We start from the raw sequence: 25815 nt of genomic DNA on the forward strand, positions 1-25815 counted from the left end.
TTTTTTTTTTTTTTAGACGGAGTTTCGCTCGTCGCCCAGGCTGGAATGCAATGGCGCGATCTCAGCTCACTACAACCTCTGCCTCCCAGATTCAAGCGATTCTCCTGCCACAGCCTCCCAAGTAGCTGGGATTACAGGCATCCTCCACCATGCCTGGCTAATTTTTGTATTTTTAGTAGAGACAGGTTTTCACCATGTTGGCCAGGCTGGTCTCAAACTCCTGAACTCAGGTGATCCACCCTCCTCGGCCTCCCAAAGTGCTGGGATTATAGGCGTGAGCTACCGGGTCCAGCCTGGTTGCCCATTTTTGTGGTTATTTCTTGATGATATGCTAAACAAGAGGTAGATTATTCATGCCTTCCCTTTTTAGAACATATAGGGTCACTTCCTGACGTTGCCATGGCATTAGTAAACTGTCATGGAGCTAATGGGAGTGTAGCAGTGAGGACCACCAGAGGTCACTCTCATTGGCTTCTTGGTTTTGGTGGGTTTTGGCCGGCTTCTTTACTGCAACCTGTTTTATCAGCAAGGTCTGTATGACCTGTATCTTGTGCCGACCTCCTATCTCATCCTATGACTTAGAATGCCTTAACCATCTGGGAATGCAGCCCAGGAGGTCTCAGCCTCATTTTACCCAGCCCCTGTTCAAGATGGAGCTGCTCTGGTTCACACGCCCCTGACACCTCAGTCTCCCAAAGTGTTACTCCACTTAGTTTTAAAGTCAAGCAGGCTGGGCGCGGTGGCTCACACCTGTAATCATAGCACTTTAAGAGGCTGAGGTGGGCGGATCACCTGCAGTCAGGAGTTAGAGACCAGCTTGACCAATATGATGAAACCCTGTCTCTACTAAAAATACAAAACTTAGCCAGGCGTGGTGGCAAGTGCCTGTAATCCCAGCTACTTGGGAGGCTGAGATAGGAGAATCGCTTGAACCCGGGAAGCGGAGGTTGCGGTGAGCTGAGATCGCACTATTGCATTCCAGCCTGGGCAACAAGAGCAAAACTCTGTCCAAAAATAAATAAATAGGCCAGGCGCGGTGGCTCACGCCTGTAATCCCAGTACTTTGGGAGGCCAAAGTGGGTGGATCATGAGGTCAGGAGATTGGGACCATCCTGGCTAACACGGTGAAACTCTGTCTCTACTAAAAATACAAAAAAATTAGCCAGGCGTGGTGGCAGGCGCCTGTAGTCCCAGCTACTTGGGAGGCTGAGGCAGGAGAATTGTTTGAACCTGGGAAGCAGAGCTTGCAGTGAGCCGAGATCGCGCCACTGCACTCCAGCCTGGGCGACAGAGCGAGACTCCGTCTAAAAATAATAATAATAATAATAATAAATAAAATAAAATAAATAAATAAATAAAAATAAAATCAAGCAGATTAAGCCAGGCACGGTGGCTCATGCCTGTAATCCCAGCACTTTGGGAGGCCAAGGTGAATGGATCACCTAAGGTCAGGAGTTCCAGACCAGCCTGGCCAACATGGTGAAACCCTTTCTCTACTAAAAATACAAAATTAGCTGGGCGTGGTGGCGGGCGCCTGTAATCCCAGCTACTCGGGAGGCTGAGGCAGGAGAATCACTTGAACTCCGGGGGCGGAGGTTACAGTGGGCTGAGTTTGCGCCATTGCACTCCAGCCTGAGCAAAAAGAGTGAAACTCTGTCTCGAAAATAAAATAAAATAATAAAATAAAATAAAAGTCAAGCAGATTGGGATGAAAGTCCTAACTCTGTGCTTGACTCGGTATGTGACCTAGGTATGTTACTGGACCTTTGTGGCCCTCGCTTTCCTCATGTGTAAAATGAAGGTGAAAATGCCTACTTGTGATAGTAGCTATAAGGATACAATTCGATAATGGATGAAAGCAGAGACTTCAGTATGGTGGATGAGATACTTGCAGGGTCCTCTCACTATCACACAACTAGATTCTGTGTAAAACAGAATTTTCAAATTATATTGCTTGGTACATAGAAGCAAAGGAAATCAGTGGGGGTGGGGAGGGGCGAAGAGAAAAGGTGGAGCTGAAAGCAGAACCCTGAGTGGCAAGCACAGAAAAGTCAGCATTTCCCAGAGGACCAGTGCTGGCAATGTCACCGAGCTAGAGAGAACAGACTATTCCTCCAAACCCCTAAAAGGAGGGGTACCTGCAGCTAAGATTCCAGAGACCCGGCTGGGCGCAGTGGCTCACGCCTGTAATCTCAACACTTTGGGAGGCCGAGGCGGGCGGATCACTAGGTCAGGAGTTGGAGACCTGGCCAACATGGTGAAATCCTGTCTCTACTAAAGATACAAAAAATTAGCCGGGCGTGGTTGCAGGCCCTGTAATCCCAGCTACTCGGGAGGCTGAGGCAGGAGAATCGCTTGAACCCGGGAGGCGGAGGTTGCAGTGAGCTGAGATCACGTCATTGCACTCCAGCCTGGGCGACAGGGCGAGACTCCGTCTTAAAAAAAAAAAAAAAAATTTCCGGAGACCGTAGGTTAAACTAGGATCCTAGGAGCTAAAGCAGTAAATTGCGCCACCTGGCTTTCAACAGAGGCAAATGCAAAGACTGCCTAGAGGAAAATATACTCAATTTAGGCCCGTAGGTATTCCGTAATTAATATCAACAAAATATTAGCTCACAATTGAAGGTGCACAGAGAAACGTAATCCATGAGTGAAGTCAGCAGAAACAAGAATTACAGATTTAGGACCCCCTCCAAAAGGAACTGAGATATTGGAATTATTAAATAATTGGAAGTCACTATAAATCAAATGCTTTTTAAAAAAAGATGAAAAAATTTTAAAAACCAAACAATAATAGAATATCAAAAAACAACCATGTAGCTGGGTGTGGTGGCTCACGCTGGTAATCCCGACACTTTGGGAGGCTGAGATGGGAGGATCACTTGAGTCCAAGAGTTGGAGACCAACCTGGGGAAATGTTGAAATCCCGTCTACAAAAAAATACAAAAAATTAGCCGGACGTGGTGGCATGCACCTGTAGTCCCAGCTACCTGGGAGGCTGAGGTGGGAGGATCACCTGAGCCTGGAAGGTCAAGGCTGCAGTGAGCTGAGATCGAGCCACTGCACTCCAGCCTGGGCGACAGAGTGAGACCTTGTCTCAAATATACATATATATATATATATAACATTCAACAGAGGGCTGGGCATGGTGGCTGGAACCTGTAAACCCAGTGACTAGGGAGGCTGAGGCAGGAGGATAAGACCTGGAGTTCGAGACCAGCCTGGGCGACAGAGACCTCCATCTCTAAAAAAAAATTTTTTTTTCTTTTTTTTTGAGACGGAGTCTCGCTTTGTCGCCCAGGCTGGAGTGCAGTGTTGTGATCTCGGCTCACTGCAAACTCTGCCTCCCAGGTTCACGCCATTCTCCTGCCTCAGCCTCCCAAGTAGCTGGGACTACAGGCGCCCACCACCACGCCTGGCTAATTTTTTGCATTTTTAGTAGAGACGGGGTTTCACCATGTTAGCCAGGATGGTCTCGATCTCCTGACCTCATCATCCACCCGCTTCCGCCTCCCAAAGTACTGGGATTACAGGTGTGAGCCACTGTGCCTGGACTAAAACAATTTTTTTGTTTTAATTAGTTGGGAGTGGTGGCATGTGCCTGTAATCCCAGCTACTCGGGAGGCTGAAGCAGGAGGATCACCTGAGTGCAGGAGTTTGAGGATCCAGTGAGCAATGATCATACCACTGCACTCCAGCCTGAGTGACAGAGTGAGACTGTCTCTTAAAAAAAAAAAAAATCGGCCTGGTGCGGTGGCTTATGCTTGTAATCCCAGCACTTTGGGAGGCCGAGGCAGGCGGATCACAAGGTCGAGACCATCCTGGCTAACACGGTGAAACCCCATCTCTACTAAAAATACAAAAAATTAGCCGGGCGTGGTGGCAGACGCCTTAGTCCCAGCTACTCGGAGAATGGCGTGAACCCGGGAGGCAGAGCTTGCAGTGAGCCGAGATCACGCCACTGCACTCCAGCCTGGGTGACAGAGCAAGACTCCGTCTCAAAAAAAAATTTTTTTTTAAATCAATGAATGAATTAAATGATAGATTTGTCTGAAAACAGAACTAGTGACCAGTATGAGAGGACTGAAAGAAAGACAGAATGTGCAGTTCTGGGAGATGAGAAGGCTGAGAGTGAGAAGGTCTAACAGGTCTAATCAGATTCCCAGAATGAGAAGATAAAGAGAATAGAGAAGAGGCAATATTATGCAAATGGATAATCACGAAGACTTTCTCATAATTGATGCAAGAAATGAATCTACAGATAAAGCATCTAGCCCAGTGTCTGGTATCTGGTGGATGTTTGGAAACTGTCTGTTCCTTCTCCACTTAGTGGTAGAGGGCTTCTCTCCACCTCCTTCCAGAATCACTAGAATGTGCTTCCGTACCTCTTGATGGTTCAAGCCTTCTAGATTGCTGTAGATGCCCTCATGGGGGGTGAGGTGGAGGGGCCAGCCCTCTCCTAGGCAACCCTGGCTGGGGTGAGGGGTGTAGCTCTAGGCCAGGTCCCAGCTCTAAGTGCTGACCTGTGTGTGTATCAGAGTGAGCTCAGCGATGGCATCGCGATGCTGGTGGCAGGCAATGACCGTGTGCAAGCAGTGATCACGCAGATGGAGGAGGTGTGCCAGACCATCGAGGTGAGCCTGGGCTGGAGGGAGGGAGGAACAGCAACTGGCTGGCCTGCAGACCTCGGGCTCCCAAGAGAACTGCTCCTCTCTGACCTCTGGCCAAACTGGTCTGAAAGTTTCTGGGGTCCTGGGAGTGGTGGGAGGTGCTTTTGCCAGGCTGCTGGGTGTGCATTCCAGCTTTGCCGCAAAACTTTCATCCAGTTATTTAACTTCTCTGTGCTTTGGTTTTGTTTAACCTCATAGAACAGTGATGATGATAATGATACTCCAGCTACCTCATGGGTTCTTTTTGAGAATTAAATGGAATAATGCAAATAAAAACCAGGGCTAGGGATATAGACAGCACTCAGTGAAGCTACTTTAAAGCATTGTGTTTTTATTATGGAAAAGATCTGGGCTGGATTCTGGCTCAGCCACTAACTCACAGTGTCACTATGGATGGGTCACTTTCTGTGTTGGTTCTCTGTGAGTACCCTGTACTTTCCCAGCCACCAGGTCTCAGCCACGCCTTCCCTCATCCTTGCTCCCCATCTTTTAGGACAATAGCCGGAGGCAGAAGCAGTTGTTAAACCAGAGGTTTGAGAGCCTGTGCGCAGTGCTGGAGGAGCGCAAGGGTGAGCTGCTGCAGGCGCTGGCCCGGGAGCAAGAGGAGAAGCTGCAGCGTGTCCGCGGCCTCATCCGTCAGTATGGCGACCACCTGGAGGCCTCCTCTAAGCTGGTGGAGTCTGCCATCCAGTCCATGGAAGAGCCACAGATGGCGCTCTACCTCCAGGTGGGCCCTAGGGGAGGGTGGCAGCGCTGCACAGTGGCTGGAGTCGGGGCCTTGGTACCTGGAGACCCAGGTTCAAGTCCTGTCTCTTGCACCTGCTTGCCCCTACGACCTTGGGCAAGTCACCCCCTCTGAGTTCGTTTTCTACTTAACGAATTGGGATGTGCCTTCCCACCTACCCTGCAGGACTGTGGTGAGAATCAGAAATGGGACTTTGCCCAGGTTGGCCCAGTGCTTACTCTCACCCTCCTTTTCTTTCCTGCAGCAGGCCAAGGAGCTGATCAATAAGTGAGTAGGCCCAGTGGGAAGGGAAAGGAAGGGGGCTGCACTGCTACCCTGGCTGGGGTGGGGCTTGAGAGTGCTGGGGCATTGCCAGCTGAGTCCGTGTGGCCACTGCAGGGTCGGGGCCATGTCGAAGGTGGAGCTGGCAGGGCGGCCGGAGCCAGGCTATGAGAGCATGGAGCAATTCACCGTGAGCGTGGAGCACGTGGCCGAAATGCTGCGGACCATCGACTTCCAGCCGGGTGAGGGAGGTGGCCGAGGGCTACTGGGACTGGGGTTCGGACCCTCTGTGTGGGGGGTGCGGCGGGCACGATGGCTGGAAAGGCAGGGATTCCACCTCACCAGGCCTTCCTTGGGCTCAGGCGCTTCCGGGGAGGAAGAGGAGGTGGCCCCGGACGGAGACGAGGGCAGCGCGGGGCCGGAGGAAGAGCGGCCAGATGGGCCTTAAGGTGAGAGCGGCCTGAGGGGCTTGGGGTGGGGCCTGGCTGGTGTGCTCGCGTCCCCTCCCCCAGTGATTGTCCTCCCTGCGGGTCGCGTGGAGCCCCCACTCCTCGGTGCAACCCAACCCCGGAGCCACAAAGGCGCGCCCCCTAGGGCGGAAAAGTACATTTTCCTCCTCACCCGCTGTTCCTCCTGGGTGCTGGGGAGGGCAGGCAAGGCAGGCTGAGTAGAGGAGAAACCCACGTGGCGGGGGACGCAGTGAGCGGGGCTCGAGCTGCCTCGCGCCTTCGCAGCACCCGCCCACCGAGCCTTCTTTCCCGGGCACAGACCTGCGCCGACCCGACCCTGCTCGAGAGCCCGCGCTAGAGTCGGGGAGGATCTGCGCAGAGACCGCGGCATCACCCAAATCGGCGCCGGCCCCGGGAGGATCTCAATAAAGAACTCGAGCGTCCCAGACCGGTATCTCCTTTCGCCGCCCAATCCCGCAGCCTCGGCTTCGGAGGCGACCCGCCCACCATCCTGCCCTTCCCAGAACCTGAGACCGTCTCGGGGGCGGAAGCTAAATGAACCCCTATTGGGCACCTCTGTGATGCCAGGAGCGAACTGGTGAGCCCAGCGCCCTGGGAAGAGGGTCGAGGGCGGGGCGGTGGTGCCGGGACCTCTGAGGTCCTGGGGATTTGGGGACCTCTGGGGTCCACAGGCACCTGGCTGACCTGGCTGAAAGCCGCTCTCTCGGAGCCCCCCACAGCATTTTGTTCCCCTCCCGCTGGCCCGGGGGCCCCACCTTCCCAAGGGTTCCCACGCTGCTGTGACTGCCCTGCCCCCACGACAGAAGCCAACGGGTCTTCAGTACTTTTATTAAAAAATAGTCACGCAGACAGTGCCCTGGTGGCTCTGCCCCGCATCCCAACCCTGGGGTGGGGGAAAGGGGTCAAAGTTTTCGCGGCCCCAAACCGGGCCATCACTTGCCCACCGAGTCGAATATGATGCGGTTCTGCTCGGCGCGCTCCCGCTGGCTCTGCGTCCGCGCCAGCTCCAGCAGGGTCCGCAGCAGGTGAAAGGTGAGGTCAATGGACAGAGGAGGGTTGTCCCGCCGCAGCCGCTCGCCTGCCGTCCCGGGTCCCCATCGGCCGGGCCCCGCGCGGCGCGGGAAGCGCTCCGCCAGCAGCAAGAGGAGCGCACGGGCCCCGCCGCCCTGGTTCCGTGCCCCAGGGCTCCAGCGTAGACTCGGGTCCTGGACCCCGGCCGCCTCGGGGCTCCTCTGGCTGCTCCCGGGGCACAGCTGTACCAGGAGCAGCAGCGCGGTCAGCAGCGCCGCGCGTCCTGCCTGCTTCATGGTGCCGCCGGCCCTGGACACACAAGGGGCAGCGCAGGGTGAGGTGCGCCTGGGGCAGCTGCAGGAGGCCGCTCCCCTCCCCGCGCTCGCCCGGCGACCCCTCCGGCCGCCGCCCAATGCCCGCAGCCTGCCCTCCAGCCCCAGCCACTGCGCCAGTGCTGTTCCATCTCTTCCACCCAGCCTCCCTCCCCAGAGGAGCGCGGTGGCTGAGCTGAGCGGAGTCCTGGTGCTGGGGGAGGCTGGGCGGACGCTCTGAGCCACTCACAGGTTGTTGGCGAGCGTTTGTACGGTCCAAGATTGAGCTCCAATCTCTGTCCCTCGGGGCGGGCTGAAGGCGCCTTGGGGAACACAGGGTCTGTCCCGGGTCTGCCGCCAGCCTTATATAGTGCCAGGACAGCTCCGACTGACGTCAGCGAAGAACATGCACTGATTGTAGAAGCAATGACAGCCACAGCTTCGAGTCTGGCGGCTGGCGGGCCCCCGGAGGGGCGCACCTCCCGACACCAGCCTTCGTGCCCCTGGGGCTAGCGCTGGAAGCAGCACTGCACGCAGGAAAGCGAGAAGCCGGATGGGGTGTAAAGACTGCTCTGGGACCCATGGGAGTCCCTCGCCCCGCTTAGAACAGCCAGCAATGACTAGGGCCGTCCCCAGACCAGACTAGTCCGGGTCGCGTGTTCTGACACACTAAAGGGAGGCAGGACCGTGAGGCTGTCCATGGTGCTGATCCCGTCCTCTGCCTCTAGAAGTGGCCAGAAATGTGAGAACGCTGTGCCGCTGGAACCCACTGCCTCCCTGCAGCTATCAGTTCTGCAAATGCAGGCATCAGGAGTCCACCGCTGGCACTCAGTCAACACAGTGGGACCCACTGAGAGGCAGCCTGCCACAACTAAAGTCTCCCAGCATTCTTATCTTTTTCCAGCCCCAGGATCCAAATTGTAGGGCTGTCTGACAGAGGCACCATGTAACAGAGGGTCTCTAGCCTCCGAGTGCTTTCAGACCACAAATGGCTGGCCCATCTGCTTTTGAGTTTGCCAAAGTGGTAGTTTAGCAAAGTTCAGTTTCTCTCCTGGGAATCATAGCAGCAGTATTACTCTGCCCATGAGCAGTAAAGAAATACGGGTTCAAGTTTCTGCTAACTCCTGGTGTGGACAGGTCACCTCCCTTCTACCAACCTCAGGGTCCTCATTTGTAAGACTGGGCTTGGCCAGGCGTGGTGGCTTACACCTGTAATCCCAACATTTTGGGAGGCTGAGGCAGGCAGATCACGAGGTCAGTAGTTTGAGACCAGCCTGGCCAATATGGCGAAACTCCATCTCTACTAAAAATACAAAAATTAGCCAGGCGTGGCAGTATGCGCCTGTGGTCCCAGCTACTCAGGAGGCTGAGGCAGGAGAACTGCTTGAACCCAGGAGGCGGAAGCTTCAGTGAGCCGAGATTGTGCCACTGCACTCCAGCCTGGGAGACGGAGTGAGACTCTGTCTCAAAAAAAAAAAAAAAAAAAGATTGGGCTTGGTGGTCTCTTGGCTTCTTTCCAGCTCTAGAAATGACTCCCCAATAGTTTTCTGCTTAAAAACTTACTCATTACCACTGCAGATTCCAGATTACACATTTAATAACATATTTACTGAGGCACCACATAAAGGGTTCCAGGAGTCTCTAAAGAGCTGGAGCTACAAGAAGGCTAGACAGGGTTAGAGTAACAAATGTGTCTATGAAGAGTGGGGATGAGTGGCATTTGCTGGGATATGGGTGTAGAGTTGATAAGGTCATGAAGGTTCAACAGATATTTATGGAGTGCCTAGTATGTGGTGGGAATAAGACTATTATCAAGGGCTCTAAAGCAGTCAGTGTACATTTTAGAGTGAAGAGGGGCATTGCAGGGTGCTAGTCCTCTTAAGCTCTGACCGGCAACCCAAACCCATGGAAACTGGTGTGCCCACTTTGAGGAGGTTGTCTGACCGTTCCAGGGTCAAGCTGCATCACTGCAAGGTGGAAACGATGGAGTGAGGCAGGCTTAGAGCCGATGTGCCTTCCAGGACAGGTAGGAGTTCCAGATAACAGCAACACATTGGACAACGGCCAACCTAAGGAACAGGAATAACACAGTGAAGAGGAGGAAGGCTAAGCAGTGAGCAAGGGCTGGAGATGGGAGCATGAAATGGCAAAGGAGGGATCATGTCAGAGGACTGGCAGGTTTACGTCTCTTTCCTTCAGCACCTTTTTTTTGAGATGGAGTCTCCTCTGTCGCCCAGGCTGGAGTGCAGCAGCACAATCTTGGCTCACTGCCTCCCGGGTTCAATCGATTCTCGTGCCTCAGCCTCCCAAGTAGCTGGGACTACAGGTGTGCTCCACCACACCTGGCTAATTTTTGTATTTTTAGGAGAGACGGGGTTTCACCATGTTGGCCAGGCTGGTCTCAAACTCCTGACCTCAAGTGAGCTACCCACCTCGGCCTCCCAAAGTGCTGGGATTACAGGTGTGAGCCACCACACCCAGCCCCTTCAGCACCCTATGAAGGGCCTGTGTGGCTTGGACTAAAGGACAACTGACTCAAATTCTAGTGCCATCCCAGAGCTCTGTTTCCTGGCTGAGAGCCTCAAAGGCTAAATATTCAGCAGCTCTCTTGCCATGCGTAGCTCTGTTAATCACAGAAAGGGCCCCTATCTGGGCCCCTTCTAAATTCATTGATCTGTCTTGTACCAGCTGAGATTTCATCTTCCAAAATGTACAGACTACCCATATAAAGTAGCATCTTTCTGTTTTAAATTAACCTTGCTCTGGTTTCAAAGAGTGTTGCAAAGGACCCTAATGTTTAGGATTTGGTTCATAAGTCTGTATTCCTTTTTTGTTTTTTGGGTTTTGAGACGGAGTCTTGCTCTGTTGCCCAGGCTGGAGTGCGGTGGCAAGATCTTGGCTCACTGCAACCTCCGCCTCCCAGGTTCAAGCGATTCTCCTGCTTCAGCCTCCTGAGTAGCTGGGACTACAGGCACCTGCCACCACACCCAGCTAATTTTTTAATTTTTGTATTTTTAGTAGAGACAGGGTTTCACCATATTGGCCAGGCTGGTCTCGACTTCCTGACCTTGTGATCCGCCTGCCTCAGCCTCCCAAAGTGTTGGGATTACAGGCGTGAGCCACTGTGTCCAGCCTTTTTTTTTTTGGAGACAGGGTCTCACTCTGTCACCAGGCTGAAATGCAGTGGCACAATCTCAGTTCATAGCAACCTCCATCTCACGGGCTTAAGTGATCCTCCCACCTCAGCCTCCCAAGTAGCTGGGACTACAGGCACATGTTACCATGTGCCTGGCTAATTTTTTGTATTTTCTGTAGAGATGAGGTCTCACTATATTGCCCAGGCTGGTGTCAAACTCCTGGACTCAAGCAAACCTCTTGCCTCAGCCTCCCAAAGTGCTAGAATTACAGGTGTGAGCCACCGTGCCCAGCCAGTCTGTATTCGTTTTAGCTATGCTATTCATGTACATTTTGGTCCTGTTCCCTCTGAAGCGTTCCATATTTTCGCGTTCCCACGATCCTTCACCTTCAAGCATTTGAACCACACATCTTCAGTTCCACTATCTTTTTGGGTGCAGTTCAGCAACTGTCTTTATCATGAGTGTCTGGCCAGGCTCCTACTTGGCTTTCTGGTCTACCTCTCTGTCTAACCTAGGCTGCAGCACCCCAACCACTGTCCCTCCAGATATGCCATCAAAGGCGGAGCTCAGGTGGGATGGAGACAAGGGTGGTAGAAGCAGGATCCTCCCTAGGGAGATGAAGAAGGTCAGTGGGCAGACACTCTGGGACAGTTTCTGGAAATGGCAAGACATTCTGAATAACACGCTTGGGAATCTGAGGAACTCTGATCACGGCTCAGTGTTCCGTTTGGGGGTCTAATGTAGCTCAAGGTTAAAATGAGAATCATTTTGTCTCCAACTGTTGTTGGTAACATGGGTCTTCTTTGATGGGTGGGATAGGGGTGCAACATACCTGTAATGAAGGGGGACCAGGTAGAAGTTGGCTAACTGCACAGCAGGCCATAGCTGCAAGAGAGAATGTAAAGGTTGGTGGCTGCCCCACCACCTGACCCCAGACTCACTGTCTTGCCTGGCCCTACCCCAACTTCTGCACACAAGAAAAAGGTGAACAATTGGGTGATGGCTTCCCTATTTATGGTGCCCATCCTGGGAATGAAAGAGTAATCCCAACGGAAGGGTTTCCCATGTCAGGAGGACCCCCAATCCCAGGACAGTTCTAGACTTAAGGAAGCAGGAGAACAAGCAGTTGAGGTGTCAGCTCTTACATAGTAGTTGGTGATAAGGGCATCAGGATAATCCTGGGGAGACAGAGAAGGAACAAATTAACACCTGCACCTCCAAGCAGCTCCCACTTCCCAGTGTGTCACACACAGACTTGGGTTCAAAGAGCACATTCCTGCACCATAACCCTCAGCTCCTCTCCTCCATGGCCTGGGACTCTACCTGCACTTACCCCCTTCTTTATCCCTGTAAAACCTGTCTCCTTCCCCTGGGCTGTCAGCCTGCCAGCCAGAGACATTCTCCACACCTGCCCAGCTCACCCGCTGTAGTTTGGCCCAGTTGTCCTGGGCTGACAGTCCATTAAGTGCCCCTACCAGTGGGAGAAAGCAGCCTAGAAAACATGGGGCAAAGCCCCCCTAGGGAAGAGAAATTAAAATCCTATGAGTGCTGAAATCCCCACCTACCCCCAACACAGCTCACCCTCCCCACTTCGTTCTCCTGCTCACCTGATCCAACAACATCTTCTTCAGTGCATCCACCTTGGTGGTGCCAGGGATGAACCGATCCAAAACCTTGTACCAGCCTCCTACCACAGGGCCCTGGAAGTAAACCCCAGATAACAGCAGGCTGCAGTGAGGGAGCACTAGGCCTCTACCTCACTAAGCTCCCCGCCCCAAGTATCAGAAAGCCTTTAGGGGAAGTGGACACTAAGAAAAAAGAGGGCAGCAGGTTGGCTTAGGTATGAGAGTCCAAGGGAAGCCAAAGGATGGCAAAGAACTAAGACCACTGTTGAGTCCACTGAAGCCCTGTTGAGGGGAAAACTTACCACAAAGCCACAGCCCAGGGACACCATGGTCAGAGTCCGGCCTCTCTGGTGTTCCTGCAGACCCCGCCTCTCCACCAGCTGCTGTGAGATAATGTCACCCAGGCCCATCAGGGACCCTATGCAGGGTACACAGGTGTTGTCAGGACATCTCCTGAGATGGGCTGCCATTCCAAGGAGGGAGGGACATCTGCTGACCTCCACTGAAGCTCTGGTACTCTGAACCCCAGGGCTTCATTCTGGAAACAAATGACTAGTCCCTTCCTGCTGCCTCAAAGCCCTCATCTCCCCAATGATGGTGACACCTCATGTGTATTCTGTCAGAAACTGGGATGAGCAGACCCAGGTCTAGGAACTTTGCATTTAGCAGTAAAGGGAAGTCAGAGTCAGAAAGTATAGAGAGAGGAAGGATAATTTAAGGCCACAGGGCTGAGAACCACAGACTGTCAGAATCAAAAGGGGCTTTAAGATAATTTAATGCAAACCACTTATTTTAGAGGTATGGAAACGAAGTCCAGGGTCCCACATAACCAGCAGGTGCAGGGCTAATGCAAGAACCAGGTGGCTGGATTCCCAGACACTGTTCTTCCCAGGACACAGCACAATGAATAAATCATGTGTAGAATGGTAGGAAACCCTGTTTTCTCCCCCAAGCCCAATGGAAGACCCTGCCAACAGCTTCCACCTTGGTCTAGGGGATCTCTATTTGTAGAGAACAGCAAAAATAACTTTTTTTTTTTTAAAGACTGAGCCTCGCTCTGTCATCCAGGCTGGAGTGCAGTGGCATGCAACCTCTACCTCCCAGATTCAAGCGATTCCCCTGCCCCAGCCTCTCAAGTAGGTGGGACTACAGGCACCCACCACCATGCCTGGCTATTTTTTGTATTTTTAGTAGAGATGGGGTTTCGCCATGTTAGCCAGGCTGATCTTGAACCCCTAACCTCAGGTGATCTGCTCACCTCAGCTTCTCAAAGTGCTGAGATTACAGGCATGAGCCACTGTGCCTGGCCAGAATAACTCTTTTTCTAAAACAAGAGTGCCGGCCTGGAATGGTGGCTCACACCTGTAATCCCGGCACTCTGGGAGGCTGAGGCAGGAGGATTGCTTGAGCCGGAGTTTGAGTCCAGCCTAGGCAATATAGCAAGACCCGACTTCCACAAAAACTTTTTTTAAACAATTAGCTGGGCATGGTGGCACGTGCCTGTAGTCCCAGCTACTCAGGAGGCTGAGGTGGGAGGACTGCTTGAGCCCAGGAGGTCGAGGCTGCAGTGATCACGCCATTACACTGCTGCCTGGGCGACAGAGCAAGACCCTATCTCAAAAAGAAAAAAAAAAGTAATAAAACAAGAGTGCTCAAATGGTCATAGGCAGGAAGATGACTGGTTGAGCTGGTAAGAGTCTCCACAAGAAAGAGTCTTGGCCACCTCTTAGCACAATCAATCAGCTAAACCGAGATTTCCCCCATTCACAACCTTATTGAGTTGGCAATGGATATAGTGGCCATTTCCCCTCCAGGACTCTGCACCTGCTTCCCTTGCCCTAACTGCATAGATACCCCACTCCAAGCAGCCCGATGTAGACACCCACACCCAGAAACTATGACAGAAATCATCACTGTTTACAGAGCCCCCAGTCCGTTATGGTGGCTTGATGGTTTCTAGCAAATACACACTTACCAGGCCACTTGGGAGTGACCATATGATTTCCAGCTCGCCTGTCTATCTCACCGAGTAATGAGAGCCCCCCTCCAGACCCGCAGTCACACTGTCCCTGTGCCCTCAATTAGCACTGGGCAAACACATCCTTCTGCCCCATTCCTTGGCCTGGAGCTGGCTCTGACGTCCATGCTGGCTGCACACTCACTGCTGCGCTCTTCCTCCACACCCTCTGCCTGGCCCTGCCCCTGAGCAGCCTAGTCAGTGGCAGCTGGGTATGGCTGAGAGCTGGGGTTGGGGATGGGCACCTGGGCTACTGGCCATGGAGCAGCTCTGGGCACCCCCAGTCCTGCCTCGTCTCTCCCTGAAACTCCCAAAGTGGTGGGGGTCTTCCCAGAACACTGTGAGACATGACCTTCCAGGGCCAAGGATAGAATCCTAGACACCTTTGTATCCCATCCCCCCACCATACAGCTAAGCGAGCCACTGGTAGGTGCTCAGAAAATAAAGGAAAAATGTCAAATGTACTGTCCCAAACAGCAGGACAACTCTGAGAAAGGACCTGAAGAACTCTTAAGTCACCCAAAGGTCCAAGTCGGGTAGAAGGTGCGAGGACGTCGGGGGAACTGCAGGTTTGCTCCCACCCCCAAGCAATCAGCACCCGGTTCCCTATCCCTCCAGTCAGGGATGAGAGGGAGCTGCTGCAGCCCTGCAGAAAGGGAAGAGTGCTGCCAAGAAGGCCAGGGGATGGTGAGGCAGAAAAGGCAGTCCTTTCTCAAATGAAGGGACCAACAGTGTAATGGTCTACTTTGGTAAGGTGTTTACAAAAGACTCTTAAACATTTAATCTTCACAAAAGATCTGGGAGGTAGGTGGTCACACCTCCATTCATCCATTCGTTCACTCATTTTTGAGATGGAGTCTCATTCTGTCCCCCAGGCTGGAGTGCAGTGGTGCGATCTCCGCTCACTGCAACCTCCGCCTTCCGGGTTCAAGCGATTCTCCTGCCTCAGCCTCCTGAGTAGCTGGGATTGCAGGTGCCCACCACCACACCTGGCTGATTTTTGTATTTTTAGTAGAGATGGGGTTTCACCATGTTGGCCAGGCTGGTCTCGAACTCCTGACCCCAGGTGATCCACCCGCCTTGGCCTCCCAAAGTGTTGGGATTGCAGGTGTGAGCCACTGCACCCGGCCTACACCCCCATTTAATGATGAGTCTTTGAAAGATGAGGTGACTTGGTAAGGAGTGCAGTTGGAACTGAACCCAGGCCTTCTCTCAAGGAGGACCAAGGAGGCCAGGGTATTCCTGGCATGGGCTGAGATGGGCTCAGAGGTCGGCGGCACCAGGAGGCCCCTATGGCTGCTCCCCTGCTGGGTGTTCTAGCCCAAGTGAGGCCCCAAAGGGCCTGCATATCAAAGGACATTCCCTAGACTAATGCATTTCCTCTCTGGCTTTACTCCCCCAAATTCCATCACTCTGCTCCTTGTCACCTCGTGGGGATGGCAGACAGCAATATTCCTGGGAAAGAAACAGAGAAGTGTGTGTTTTCACTCTTCATGACTCGCCAACAGTCACACAACAGGCTAGAGGCGGAGCTGGAATGAAAAGCCAAGTCGCTGACTTCTAGCCCCATAGTTCTGGAAGCCTGCAGTCTTGGAGAAAGACGGATTCAAGTCCCCCAGACTGTGCCCATCAAGCCTGAGGGACTACCAAGTGACAGGGCAGCAGTAGGGGTGAGTAGGTGGTATGTAGATCTGCAGTCCCTGACAGTTCATTTCAGAAGAGCAGCTCCAGGGATTCCTTTGCCCACAGACGATCAGGCCCCCTGTGCCTGCAGCAACTCCAAGGTGGTATAAGGCTTTGGAACAAGCATAGAGCAAGCCTGCTTTTCCAGCCCAAGTGACCCTTTGGGCAGGAAGGACCCAGACATTCAGATTCCTCATCCCACATTTCCCAACCCAGAGCCCAAACAGACCCAAACCACCCCAGCCTCTGGGAGATCTCCTGGATATATTTGGTTGGTCTGGACTCTCCAGTGCTCTGGGCCCCCTCCCCTTGGACTTGTTTCTAGGGAGTTGGGACTGGAGGCCTGCAGACACATAATGGCCAGAGGCCTGATGGGGCAGGGCTAGGGGCTGCTGGGCAGTGATGCCCAATGACAGGCTGGGTGTGGAGCCCAGCGAGCAGATGCTGGCGCACGTGTGACATCATGCCCCTGGGTAGGTGCCAGTTCTCATGCCGTCACTCCCGACCAGATCCAGCGGCCAGGGGGAAGGGAGCCTGCCTCAGAGCAGATCGATTTGGGACCACTTCCTGCCCACTAGTGGAAAAGCCCCAACTTCCACACCCTCTTCCCAGGCATGGGCGGGGTAAATTCCCTACTTCTCCTATTTTGTTCCTCTACTTACTTTTGTGGCTTTTGAGTTTCATGTGCAGAAGGCAGAGGGGCAAGAAGTGGCTTCTTGGAATGAGGAGCAGGAAGCGTGTCCTTCAGTCCAGGAGGCCTGGGTCGGCAGGTATAGCTACTGGCACAGGGCCAGCAGTGCTGCCTTCCTCCCCAGAAATCTGCAAACATTAGTTAGCTGCCTAGGGTAGGGGCTCAGTCTGGCACAGAGCCCAGAGGGAGTGGAAGCCCAGCAGTGGGAGGGGAGTAGATCCTCTGGGATTATTCTGAATGCTCTCCCATTTCTGACCTGAACCCATCCTACTGCTAGAAAATGAGACAAAATGGGTAGTTTTGCAGCTTGTCACGTATCTAAGCTCAGATCAGCTGAGGCTGCATTCAGCATCTGGAGGCTCCAGTAGTCTCAAGTGCAAGGCAGTGTGGTGGGCAGTGCCCTAGGTTATAACGCCAGCTCAACCACTGGCTATCTGAGACCTCAGTGCATGACACTCCCACTCTTGCCTCAGTTTCCTTCTCTGCAGTCTCTTGGGCTGGACGGGATTGTCTGTAAGGCCTATTGAGCTCTCATACCCTGGCTTAATTCAGACTCCAGGGAAACCAGTATTTGTAGGAGCTCAGCTGCTTCCGCAGCAGGACCAAGTAGACTAAGATGGATGAAGCTCGGCCCTGGGCCCACTGGAGAGTGGAAAGGCCCTCAAAGAAGGAAGGGATAAGGCTGACTCACACTCTATAGAACATACAGCAAACCTTTCCCCAGGCTACCTTGGTCCAGACTCTGGCTTGGCCAAAACTGGTACACTAGACATTTCTTTGGAATCATTTCAAATGTTCTTGATTCACCTATCTCTTACTCCAGCCATTACTGCAGTTCAACCGGATAGATTCTTGCTTCAGGCCTATGCCACACCTGGGCCTTTGCTATTGATGGCTTCAGTGACTACGCATGTGCAAACTAGTAGCGGAGGGGAGTTATCCCACAGGTGAGTCTTTTTTTTTTTTTTTTGAGACAGAGTCTCGCTCTGTCGCCCAGGCTGGAGTGCAGTGGCACAATCTCAGCTCGCTGCAGCCTCTGCCTCACGGGTTCAAGCAATTCTCCTGTCTCAGCCTCCCAAGTAGCTGGGACTACAGGCACCTGCTACTGGGACTGTGCTACGGGACTACCACACCCGGCTAATTTTTGTATTTTTAGCAGAGATGGGGTTTCGCCTTGTTGGTCAGGCTGGTCTCGAACTCCTGACCTCAGGTTATCCACCCACCTCGGCCTCCCAAAGTGCAGGGATTACAGGCGTGAGCCACTGTGCTCGGCCTTTTTTTTTTTTTTTTTTTTGAGACAGAGTCTCGGTCTGTCGCCCAGGCTGGAGTGCAGTGGCACGATCTTGGTTCATTGCAACCTCTACCTCCTGGGTTCAAGCAATTCTCCTGCCTCAGCCTCCTGAGTAGCTGGGATTACAGGCATGCGCCACCATGCCCGGCTAATTTTTCTATTTTTAGTAGAGACGGGACTTCACCATGTTGGCCAGGCTGACCTCGAACTCCTGACCTCAAGTGATCTGCCCGCCTCGGCCTCCCAAAGTGCTGGTGAGCCACCATACCCAGCCTGGGGTAAGTCTTTGGAATCTTTGACCAATGTGGGATGGGAGTGGCAGATAAAGGTTTCTTAGTTTCTCTAGAAAATAGCTATTCATCCAGACAGTCCTAAGGAGTATTTCTTTTCTTTTTTTTTGGAGATGGAGTCTCACTCTGTCACCCAGGCTGGAGTGCAGTAGCACGATCTCAGCTCACTGCAACCTCCACCTCCCAGGCTCAAGCAATTCTCCTGCCTCAGCCTCCCAAGTAGCTGGGATTACAGGCGCCCGCCACCATGCCCAGCTAATTTTTGTATTTCTAGTGGAGACGGGGTTTCACCAGGTTAGCCAGGCTGGTCTCAAACTTCCGACCTCAGGTGATCCGCCCACCTCAGCCTCCCAAAGTTTTGGGATTACAGGCGTGAGCCACCATGCCCAGCCACTTTAAGAAGTATTTCAAAAAGCTTCTCAGTTCCAAGGGACTGAGTAACTGCTGCCCTTAGCAGTGGCTAATTCAATAATGCATCCTTAAGAGTGGCTCTCCCTCTTTCCCTCCATGGGATCACTTCCTACTACCTAACAAGGTATTTGCACATAAGCTTCAGGTTCTACTTTCTGGAACCCAAGGCTAAGATGGTTATCTATGTTCAGATTATGGCAAGTGGAACAAACCTAACCCAAACGCCACTATAAAAAGAATATAGCTTGGGCAATATGGCAAAACCCCATCTCTACCAAAAAACAAAAGAAATTAGCTGGGCATGGTGGTACAAGCCCACAGTCCCAACCACTCGGGAGGCTAAGGCAGAGGATCCTCTGTTGCCCAGGCTGGAGTGCAGTGGCACAGTCACAGTTCAGTATGGGATCATGCCACTGCACTCCAGCCTGGGCAAAAGAGCAAGACCCTGTAAAAAAAAAAAAATAATAATAACAACAATAATAATAATACGTAGTTTATTGTGCCTGGGTTGCCAACACTCATAGAAAGAACCAACCTGTTGAGTCTTTAAGTTCATTGAGCATTTAAAAACATTTCCAGATGGGGTGCAGTGGATCACACCTGTAATCTTAGCACTCTGGGAGGTCGAGGTGGGCAGATCACTTGAGGTCAGGAGTTCAAGATTAGCCTGGCCAACATGGAGAAAGCCCATCTCTACTAAAAATACAAAAAAGTAGCCTGGTGTGGTGCTGTGCACCTGTAGTCCCAGCTACTCAGGAGGCTGAAGCATGAGAACTGCTTGAACCCAGGAGGTGGAGGTTGCAGTGAGCTGATATAGCACCACCACTCTCCAGCCTGGGCGACAGGGTGACACTTTGTCTCAAAAAAAAAAAAGAAGAAAAAAAAAGGCTGAGCTCAGTGGTTCACGCCTGTAATCCCAGCACTTCGGGAGGCCGAGGCGGGTGAATCACGAGGTCAAGTGTCCGAGACCAGCCTGGCCAAAATGGTGAAATCCTGTCTCTACTAAAAATACAAAAAATTAGCTGGGCGTGGTGGCGCGTGCCTGTAATCCCAGCTACTGGGGAGGCTGAGGCAGGAGAATCACTTGAACCCGGGAGGCGGAGGTTGCAGTGAGTCGAGATCACGCCACTGCACTCCAGTCTGGGTAACAGTAGAAGACTCCGTCTCGAAGAGAAAAAAAAGAAAAAAAATTTCCAAAACTTTTCACAGTGATACTCCTATACTGACCCTGTGAGGTCATATAACTAAACTCAAGCTTTTTTTTTGTTGATTTTTTTTTTTTTTTTTTGAGATGGAGTTTTGCTCTTGTTGCCTAGGCTGGAGTGCAATGGCATGATCTTGGCTCACCGCAACCTCTGCCTCGTGGGTTCAAGTGATTCTCCTGCCTCAGCTTCCCAAGTAGCTGGGATTACAGGCATGCGCCACCATACCCAGCTAATTTTGTATTTTTAGTAGAGACAGGGTTCCACCATGTTGGTCAGGCTGGTCTAAAACTCCTGACCTCAGGTAATCTGCCCACCTCGGCCTCCCAAAGTGCTGGGATTACAGGCATAAGCCACTGTGCCCGCCCCTTTGCCCATTTTTAAAATTGGTTTTCTTTTTTTTTTTTTTTTGACACGGAGTCTCGCTCTGTTGCCAAGGCTAAAGTGCAATGGCACGATCTTGGCTCACTGCAACCTCTGCCTCCCGGGTTCAAGTGATTCTTCTGCCTCAGCCTCCCAAGTACGTGGGATTACAGGCATGTGCCACCATGCCCGGCTAATATATATATATATTTTTGAGATGGAGTCTCACTCTGTCGCCCAGGCTGGAGTGCAATGGCGGGATCTCGGCTCACTGCAAGCTCTGCCTGCCGGGTTCATGCCATTCTCCTGGCTCAGCCTCCCAAGTAGCTGGGACTACAGGTGCCCGCTACTATGCCCAGCTAATTTTTTTTTTGTATTTTTAGTAGAGACGGGGTTTCACCGTGTTAGCCAGGTTGGTCTCGATCTCCTGACCTCGTGATCTGCCCGCCTCGGCCTCCCAAAGTGCTGGGATTACAGGCGTGAGCCACTATGCCCAGCCCCTAAACTCAAGTTTTAAAAGAGGAAACTAAGGCTCAAAGAAGCTTACTGACTTGTCCTGATTAATGCACCTACTAGGTGCTATGGTTTTAAGATTCAAATCCTGGTCTTCTAAGTCTGAAATCTCTGTACTGTTTTCCAGTGTGATGAGCTATCCCACGGGACCTTAGGAACTACTGTGCTGGGGTCCAAAAATGGCTCAGTGAACTAAAGCCACTTTCACCTTTTATTTGTAGTTTGATCCAAATACAGTGAACAGCAGGGAAGGAAAAGTCTGAATGGTCTGAAAAAGTCTGGGAAAAGTGGGAGGCTACATTTTGCTTCAGGGCTGAGCTGGGACATCAGCATAGCCTCAGGAAGACTGAGCCTGTGGAGCTGAAGGGCTCCGGCACCAGGAGCCCAGAACTCCAGCCACATGTCGGCACCTAGGCCTCCTTGGAGCTCTAGCTCCTGCCCTTGTCAGCTGCAGATGCCTTAGGTAGGGAAATATAAGGACTCTTTCCCTCCCTATTCTTGATGACCACAAGGGGGAACCTTCCATCTGGCAGTTATGGGCCCTGAGGGAATCTAAGCCTGGGCAAAGGGCCCAGCGTGTCAGTTCCCATCACAGCCACACTGTCCAGCATGAGTCACCACACACGCAGCTAGGTGAGTCATACAGGCGAAAAGACACTGAGGACAGGACGAGAGGTGGTTGGGCACCAGAGACTGGAGGGGGGCCCAGGGAAGGGCCAAAAAATCCATCTCCTGGCCATTCATGCAGTTAAATTTCTGTGCTGATGTAGGGCTATTCTGGTCACAGGATCCCTGTTCCACTCTGGCTTTCAGTAGCCCCCCAATCCCTTCCAATAGTCCTCTTCTCAGAAGCCCAGTCATCACTAGAATCCTGTTCCCCTCCTCTAAACATGGGCAAGACCTCATCTTAATGTGATCACTCTTTGCACCCCAATGTTCTAAGGCCTTTTGTTCCCTCTAAGACTTCCTTATCTTCGTGCCATCCTCTTACATTAGCTAACTTGCAAAATGAAGATGGTAACAAATGCAGGTAGGTCACTGCATTACCTCTGTGAGGTTAGTACTCAATCACTGCATTTGGAATGACTGGTATCTGATCACTCCAAATGGATCAGGATGGAGTGATCAGATGCCAATATACTAACCTTGGTTAGTATATTGTTTGGAGATACATATTTAGGCAGTAAATGATAACAAAAGCAAATGAATGATATAAACAAAACTCAGGAAATTTTGGGTGAATTATGGAGAGGCGCTCAAGAGGTCTCAAAGCTGATTACTGACATAGGAGTGTTCAGTTTTAATGCCATTTAAACTGTACATACACGTCTTAATCATTCTTTTGTATGTTTCACAATAATAAATACCAAGAAAAACTGGGGTAACAGTCTTGATTCAGCACTTATTAGGTGTGATCGAATGTGGACTCAAGTAACCCTCCTAGCTCACACACCTTTGTGGGGGCCCTATGCCATAATGTATATGAAAGTGCTTTACATACGGTAAAATGTTTTCCAAGTTGAGGCCTCCTGGGGCAATGCCTGTATCCTTCAGGACTGACTGTTCAGCTTTTTGAAGACTTTGAAATCCTAAAACCCTACTGCACAGCTTGGCCAACTATGCATACCCCCTAAAAACGGCCTTAGGGACCACCCTTCAAAACAGACTGGGGACAGTGTAGGATCAAAGACAGCCAACCCTTCGAGAGAGCTGAATAGAAACAGGAAGCGAGGGTGGTGCAGTGGGGCAAGACTCTGGCTTCCCAATCAGTCTGCCCTGGTCTCACTCAAGTCCTAGAGGGACACTCACCAGCTGTCAGGACCTGTACTTTCCACGGGTGAGCAGCCAGGGCCCGCTGGTATGCCCGCCAGAGTGCCATGCTTCCTGTCAAGCCAAGAGGAGAGGGGGTCACCCCCACTGTCCCTCTCCGCGACTAAGAAGCCACCTGACATTCCCTTGTGCCCACTCCCTTCCCCTTCCCACTTCCAATGTGACTTAAAGGGGCAGAGGCCACATGAGGGATGCTTCCCAGACAGCTTCCTGTCGCAGGAGTCGCCTTAGACAAATGGGGAAGAGAGAAAGGCTGTGGGAAGCTATGGACTCCTGGTAGCAGCCACCAGCCACCCCACCCTCAGTCCTGAAGCCAGACCACCTGGAGGCCTCCGTTCCCGACAGAGACACTAATGAGGACAGCTTTGCTCTGGCTTCTACCCAGAGCTTGGATGCCTCAAAAGATATCTTGGTCCGTCTCCAGATTCAGACTTGGTTGGAACCAGTTTGTAACCTTCGAGTCCAGCTCCAAACCGAAAATAGGGCCCGTCACTGCCCGGATATAGGATGACCACACACCTTGTGGGCACTCATGGCTTGCGACGCTTTGAGCCAGAGACCGCAGATCACCCGCCACTCACCTGAGCGCGAGCTGGGCGCGGAGCCTCCCTCCCACGTGACAGGCTGGCCTAGGATCTTCCGCCACAAGTCCCGCCCCTTCCTCCCAGCGTCCTTTGGATTACGCAGCCAGGATAGGAATGGGGGTGGACCGAGCCATGAATACCCGTGGAGAGCGGCCTAACTCGGCCACCCACTCTGTGAGCGACCCCCTTTTCCAGCTGGACTATGCCGGACCCTGGTGTGGGGCCCGCCAGCCATATTTCTCACCTGAGTTCGACCCTCTGCCTCCTCCTGCCCCTTCTCTCCCCGCGAGGCCCGGGCCTCTCTCAATCCGGTAGTCTCATTGTTCAGCCCACCCTCCCCGCATAACTGGCCACAACTACGATCTTTGTCTCAGCAATCGTAGTTAGGGAACTATAAGTTATAGTTAAGTGCGTGTTTTGTCTCTAGGTTCTTCATTGGCCTCAACTGTGAGCTCATGAGTGGGTAAAACTGGGGTCGTTCATATTTGTCGTCCTCATAGCAACTATTTCAGTGCTTTGCCGCAGCCACTTAAGAAATACTGCGTATGTATGATTCTTCCACAGAAAGCATTGGAATTAGAACCTCAGAAGACATTAGGTATTGGCTCCCAAACTAACGGGCTGTGCAGCCTTTGTCATGACTGGACTTGATCTTAAAGCTCTGCATCTGTAAAACGAGGGAGATTACACTATTGACTTTCCAAACTCAGCTCCTCAGTTCTAGGGATTTTTCAGATATTTGTGTGTGGGGATGAGAGGGGCAGCATTACTACAGCTGCTTCTCTCTTCAACTTTTTTTAAGTATGTACTTCTCAAAAGACCCATTTTTAACAACGGGGCCCACAACTGCATGTTTGAAAACCAGTAAGCTAGGTGACTTCTTAATCCCCTTCCAGTTCTAACATTCTAAGAGTCTGTGAATATAGAGCAATATCCTTTCTAGAGCGTTGGAAATCTCTACAATATCCCTGGCAATGGACTTGTCAGGCTGGCAGGCTTTACTTATCTCCAGGGAGCCCACGTCAGGAGGCACACTCTTTCAGGCTCTCTACCTGCCCAGCTCCACCCCCAATTTACTCAATTCCTTTATGATTAAGGCAGGGAGACTCCTGCCACAAATCCTGGAGAAACAGAGTAAGGAAGCAAGAGAAGTCAATGTCACAAACATTTAACTAAAACGCTATTTGCAAAACAGCATGCTAGAGGAGTAAATTGACAAAAATGTAATAGGAGACCAAATGTGGTAGGCTGTAAAGTTATATTCTTAAGTTAGACTGAGTTCAAATCCCCAGAAACACCACTTACTAGTTATATGACCTTGACCTTTAACAGACAGCTTACCCTCTCCAACTCTTTTAAGTAAAATGGCAATACCTACCTCATACAAGTGACATATGCAAGTGCTTAAAATGGATCAAGTGCTTAATGCTTGTTTATCCTTTTTCCTTCCTTCCCCTTTGGGAACACAAGGAAGGGAGACTATTTTTTACTGGAGAAAACTGGGAAGCTCTTTGGTGAAGGTGGAATTTGAGCTGGGACCTTGAAGGATGAATTGAACTCAGGTGAAGATGGTGGAGAAAGACACTCTGGCGAAGGGAGGAGTATGAGAAGAGGAATAAAGGTAGAGAAGTGTATGAACAATGGATAGTATGAAGTGGGTATATTGGGAGGGAGGGTTAGAAAGAGAAAAAGCTTCTGGTAGAGAAAAAGAACAAGGTCAAGACTAGGGCTGAGACTCAGTTGCAGAAGCAGGGCTGCCAGCACCAATCTACAGCCTCAAGTGTGGATCCCCAGGTCTCATCTTTTCTACCACTGAAAATAGGAAGGGGGCTGCCCTGCAGAATTGAGTAAAGCTTCTCTTCGACAGAAGGCACTTGCCTAACAGCTCGAAAAACAAAACTGGCTCAATGTGAGCTGGATCCCAATAGGGTAGTACAATACTTGGCTTCTTTGCACTGACATGGGTTGTGGTCTCTGCTGTTGATAGACTTGGGTTTCCTCCAGGTCTGTTTTCTCATCTGTACAGGATAGGGGCTGAACTTTTTTTTGAGACGGAGTCTCACTCCGTCACCCAGGCTGGAGTGCAGTGGCAGGATCTCGGCTCACTGCAACCTCTGCCTCCCAGGTTCAAATGATTCTTCTGCCTCAGCTTCCCGAGTAGCTGGGATTACAGGTGTGCACCACCACACCTGGCTAATTTTTTATATTTTTGGTAGAGACGGGGTTTCACCATGTGTTGGCCAGGCTGGTCTCGAACTTCTGACCTCAAGTGATCTGCCTGCCTTGGCCTCCCAAAGTGTTGGGATTACAGGTGTGAGCCACCACACCTGGCTGGGACTAAACTTCTTGATCGCTTCTTCTTAAAGAGGATTTTCTGATAGATGATAAAGTCCCTACACTACATATTTGGCCAGTCTAGAATGCCAGAGGGTTTTGTCCCAGGTAGGCACTGATCTCATCTCCACTCTCTCCAAAAAGCAGCTGCCTGTTTTTTTCTATTTCCTGAGGTCATCCAACTATTTCCCTCCAAACCCCAGCCTATACTCCTAAGCATTTCAAGACCATGGTTTGCCTATTTCTCATCACTGGGGTGTGTCCTTGCTTAGGAGGCAGTATCATAGTCACTGTGAGTCTGCAGCATCCCACAAGAGGACTCTAACAAGATGAGATATAACAATACATTACTGTACCTGGGTTCTAAACACCTCCT

General features: G+C 51.7%; 3 protein-coding genes across 9 annotated transcripts in view; 1 reads left to right on the forward strand and 2 right to left on the reverse strand.

Annotated features, from left to right (window-relative positions):
- Positions 1 to 6997, forward strand: part of TRIM54 (tripartite motif containing 54) — a 29784-nt gene extending 22787 nt beyond the window's left edge. For 2 of the 4 annotated variants that reach the window (XM_030799993.1, XM_003270644.2), the window contains 6 exons: positions 4539 to 4634; positions 5164 to 5397; positions 5660 to 5682; positions 5794 to 5918; positions 6039 to 6125; positions 6445 to 6993. In XM_030799993.1, coding sequence (XP_030655853.1) covers positions 4539 to 4634; positions 5164 to 5397; positions 5660 to 5682; positions 5794 to 5918; positions 6039 to 6124 — 564 coding nt within the window. In that variant the 3' untranslated portion in view covers position 6125; positions 6445 to 6993. Of the gene's footprint in view, positions 1 to 4538; positions 4635 to 5163; positions 5398 to 5659; positions 5683 to 5793; positions 5919 to 6038; positions 6126 to 6444 lie in introns of all 4 variants that reach the window. The other 2 variants (XM_030799994.1, XM_030799995.1) reach the window with 2 other exon arrangements.
- UCN (urocortin) lies at positions 6958 to 8843 on the reverse strand. Its single transcript, XM_003270647.3, has 2 exons — positions 7719 to 8843; positions 6958 to 7466 (listed from the first exon to the last, which is right to left on the reverse strand). The coding sequence occupies exon 2, from the start codon at positions 7451 to 7453 to the stop codon at positions 7079 to 7081; it is 375 nt and encodes a 124-aa protein (XP_003270695.1). The 5' UTR covers positions 7454 to 7466; positions 7719 to 8843; the 3' UTR covers positions 6958 to 7078.
- Positions 8844 to 9047: 204 nt separating this feature from the next.
- On the reverse strand, positions 9048 to 25179 carry MPV17 (mitochondrial inner membrane protein MPV17). Of its 4 annotated transcripts, XM_030799516.1 has the most exons (9): positions 23103 to 25179; positions 22501 to 22575; positions 16593 to 16749; positions 12533 to 12648; positions 12213 to 12305; positions 12027 to 12122; positions 11751 to 11783; positions 11438 to 11490; positions 9048 to 9537 (listed from the first exon to the last, which is right to left on the reverse strand). In XM_030799516.1, exons 3-9 carry the CDS (start codon positions 16612 to 16614, stop codon positions 9468 to 9470), a joined length of 483 nt encoding a protein of 160 aa, XP_030655376.1. In that variant the 5' UTR covers positions 16615 to 16749; positions 22501 to 22575; positions 23103 to 25179; the 3' UTR covers positions 9048 to 9467. The 4 variants fall into 4 exon arrangements, with proteins under 4 accessions (XP_030655376.1, XP_003270693.1, XP_003270694.1 ...); XM_003270645.3 differs by lacking the exon at positions 16593 to 16749; XM_003270646.4 differs by lacking the exon at positions 16593 to 16749 and having other exon boundaries at positions 23041 to 25179.
- Between the last annotated feature and the right edge of the window lie 636 nt (positions 25180 to 25815).

Source organism: Nomascus leucogenys, chromosome 19 (genome assembly GCF_006542625.1).
Source record: "Nomascus leucogenys isolate Asia chromosome 19, Asia_NLE_v1, whole genome shotgun sequence".
NCBI lineage: Eukaryota > Metazoa > Chordata > Mammalia > Primates > Hylobatidae > Nomascus > Nomascus leucogenys.

What these genes read in the sequence shown, in the direction of transcription:
- UCN (XM_003270647.3), bottom strand. Translation starts at nt 7,453, where the DNA reads ATGAAGCAGGCAGGACGCGCGGCGCTGCTGACCGCGCTGCTGCTCCTG.
- MPV17 (XM_003270645.3), bottom strand. Translation starts at nt 22,570, where the DNA reads ATGGCACTCTGGCGGGCATACCAGCGGGCCCTGGCTGCTCACCCGTGG. An exon ending in CCCTGGGCTGTGGCTTTGTG is followed by an intron (nt 12,306 to 12,532) that starts GTAAGTTTTCCC and finishes GTTTACTTCCAG; the next exon opens with GGCCCTGTGGTAGGAGGCTG. An exon ending in CTGGTCCCCCTTCATTACAG is followed by an intron (nt 9,538 to 11,437) that starts GTATGTTGCACC and finishes CCTGTTCCTTAG; the next exon opens with GTTGGCCGTTGTCCAATGTG.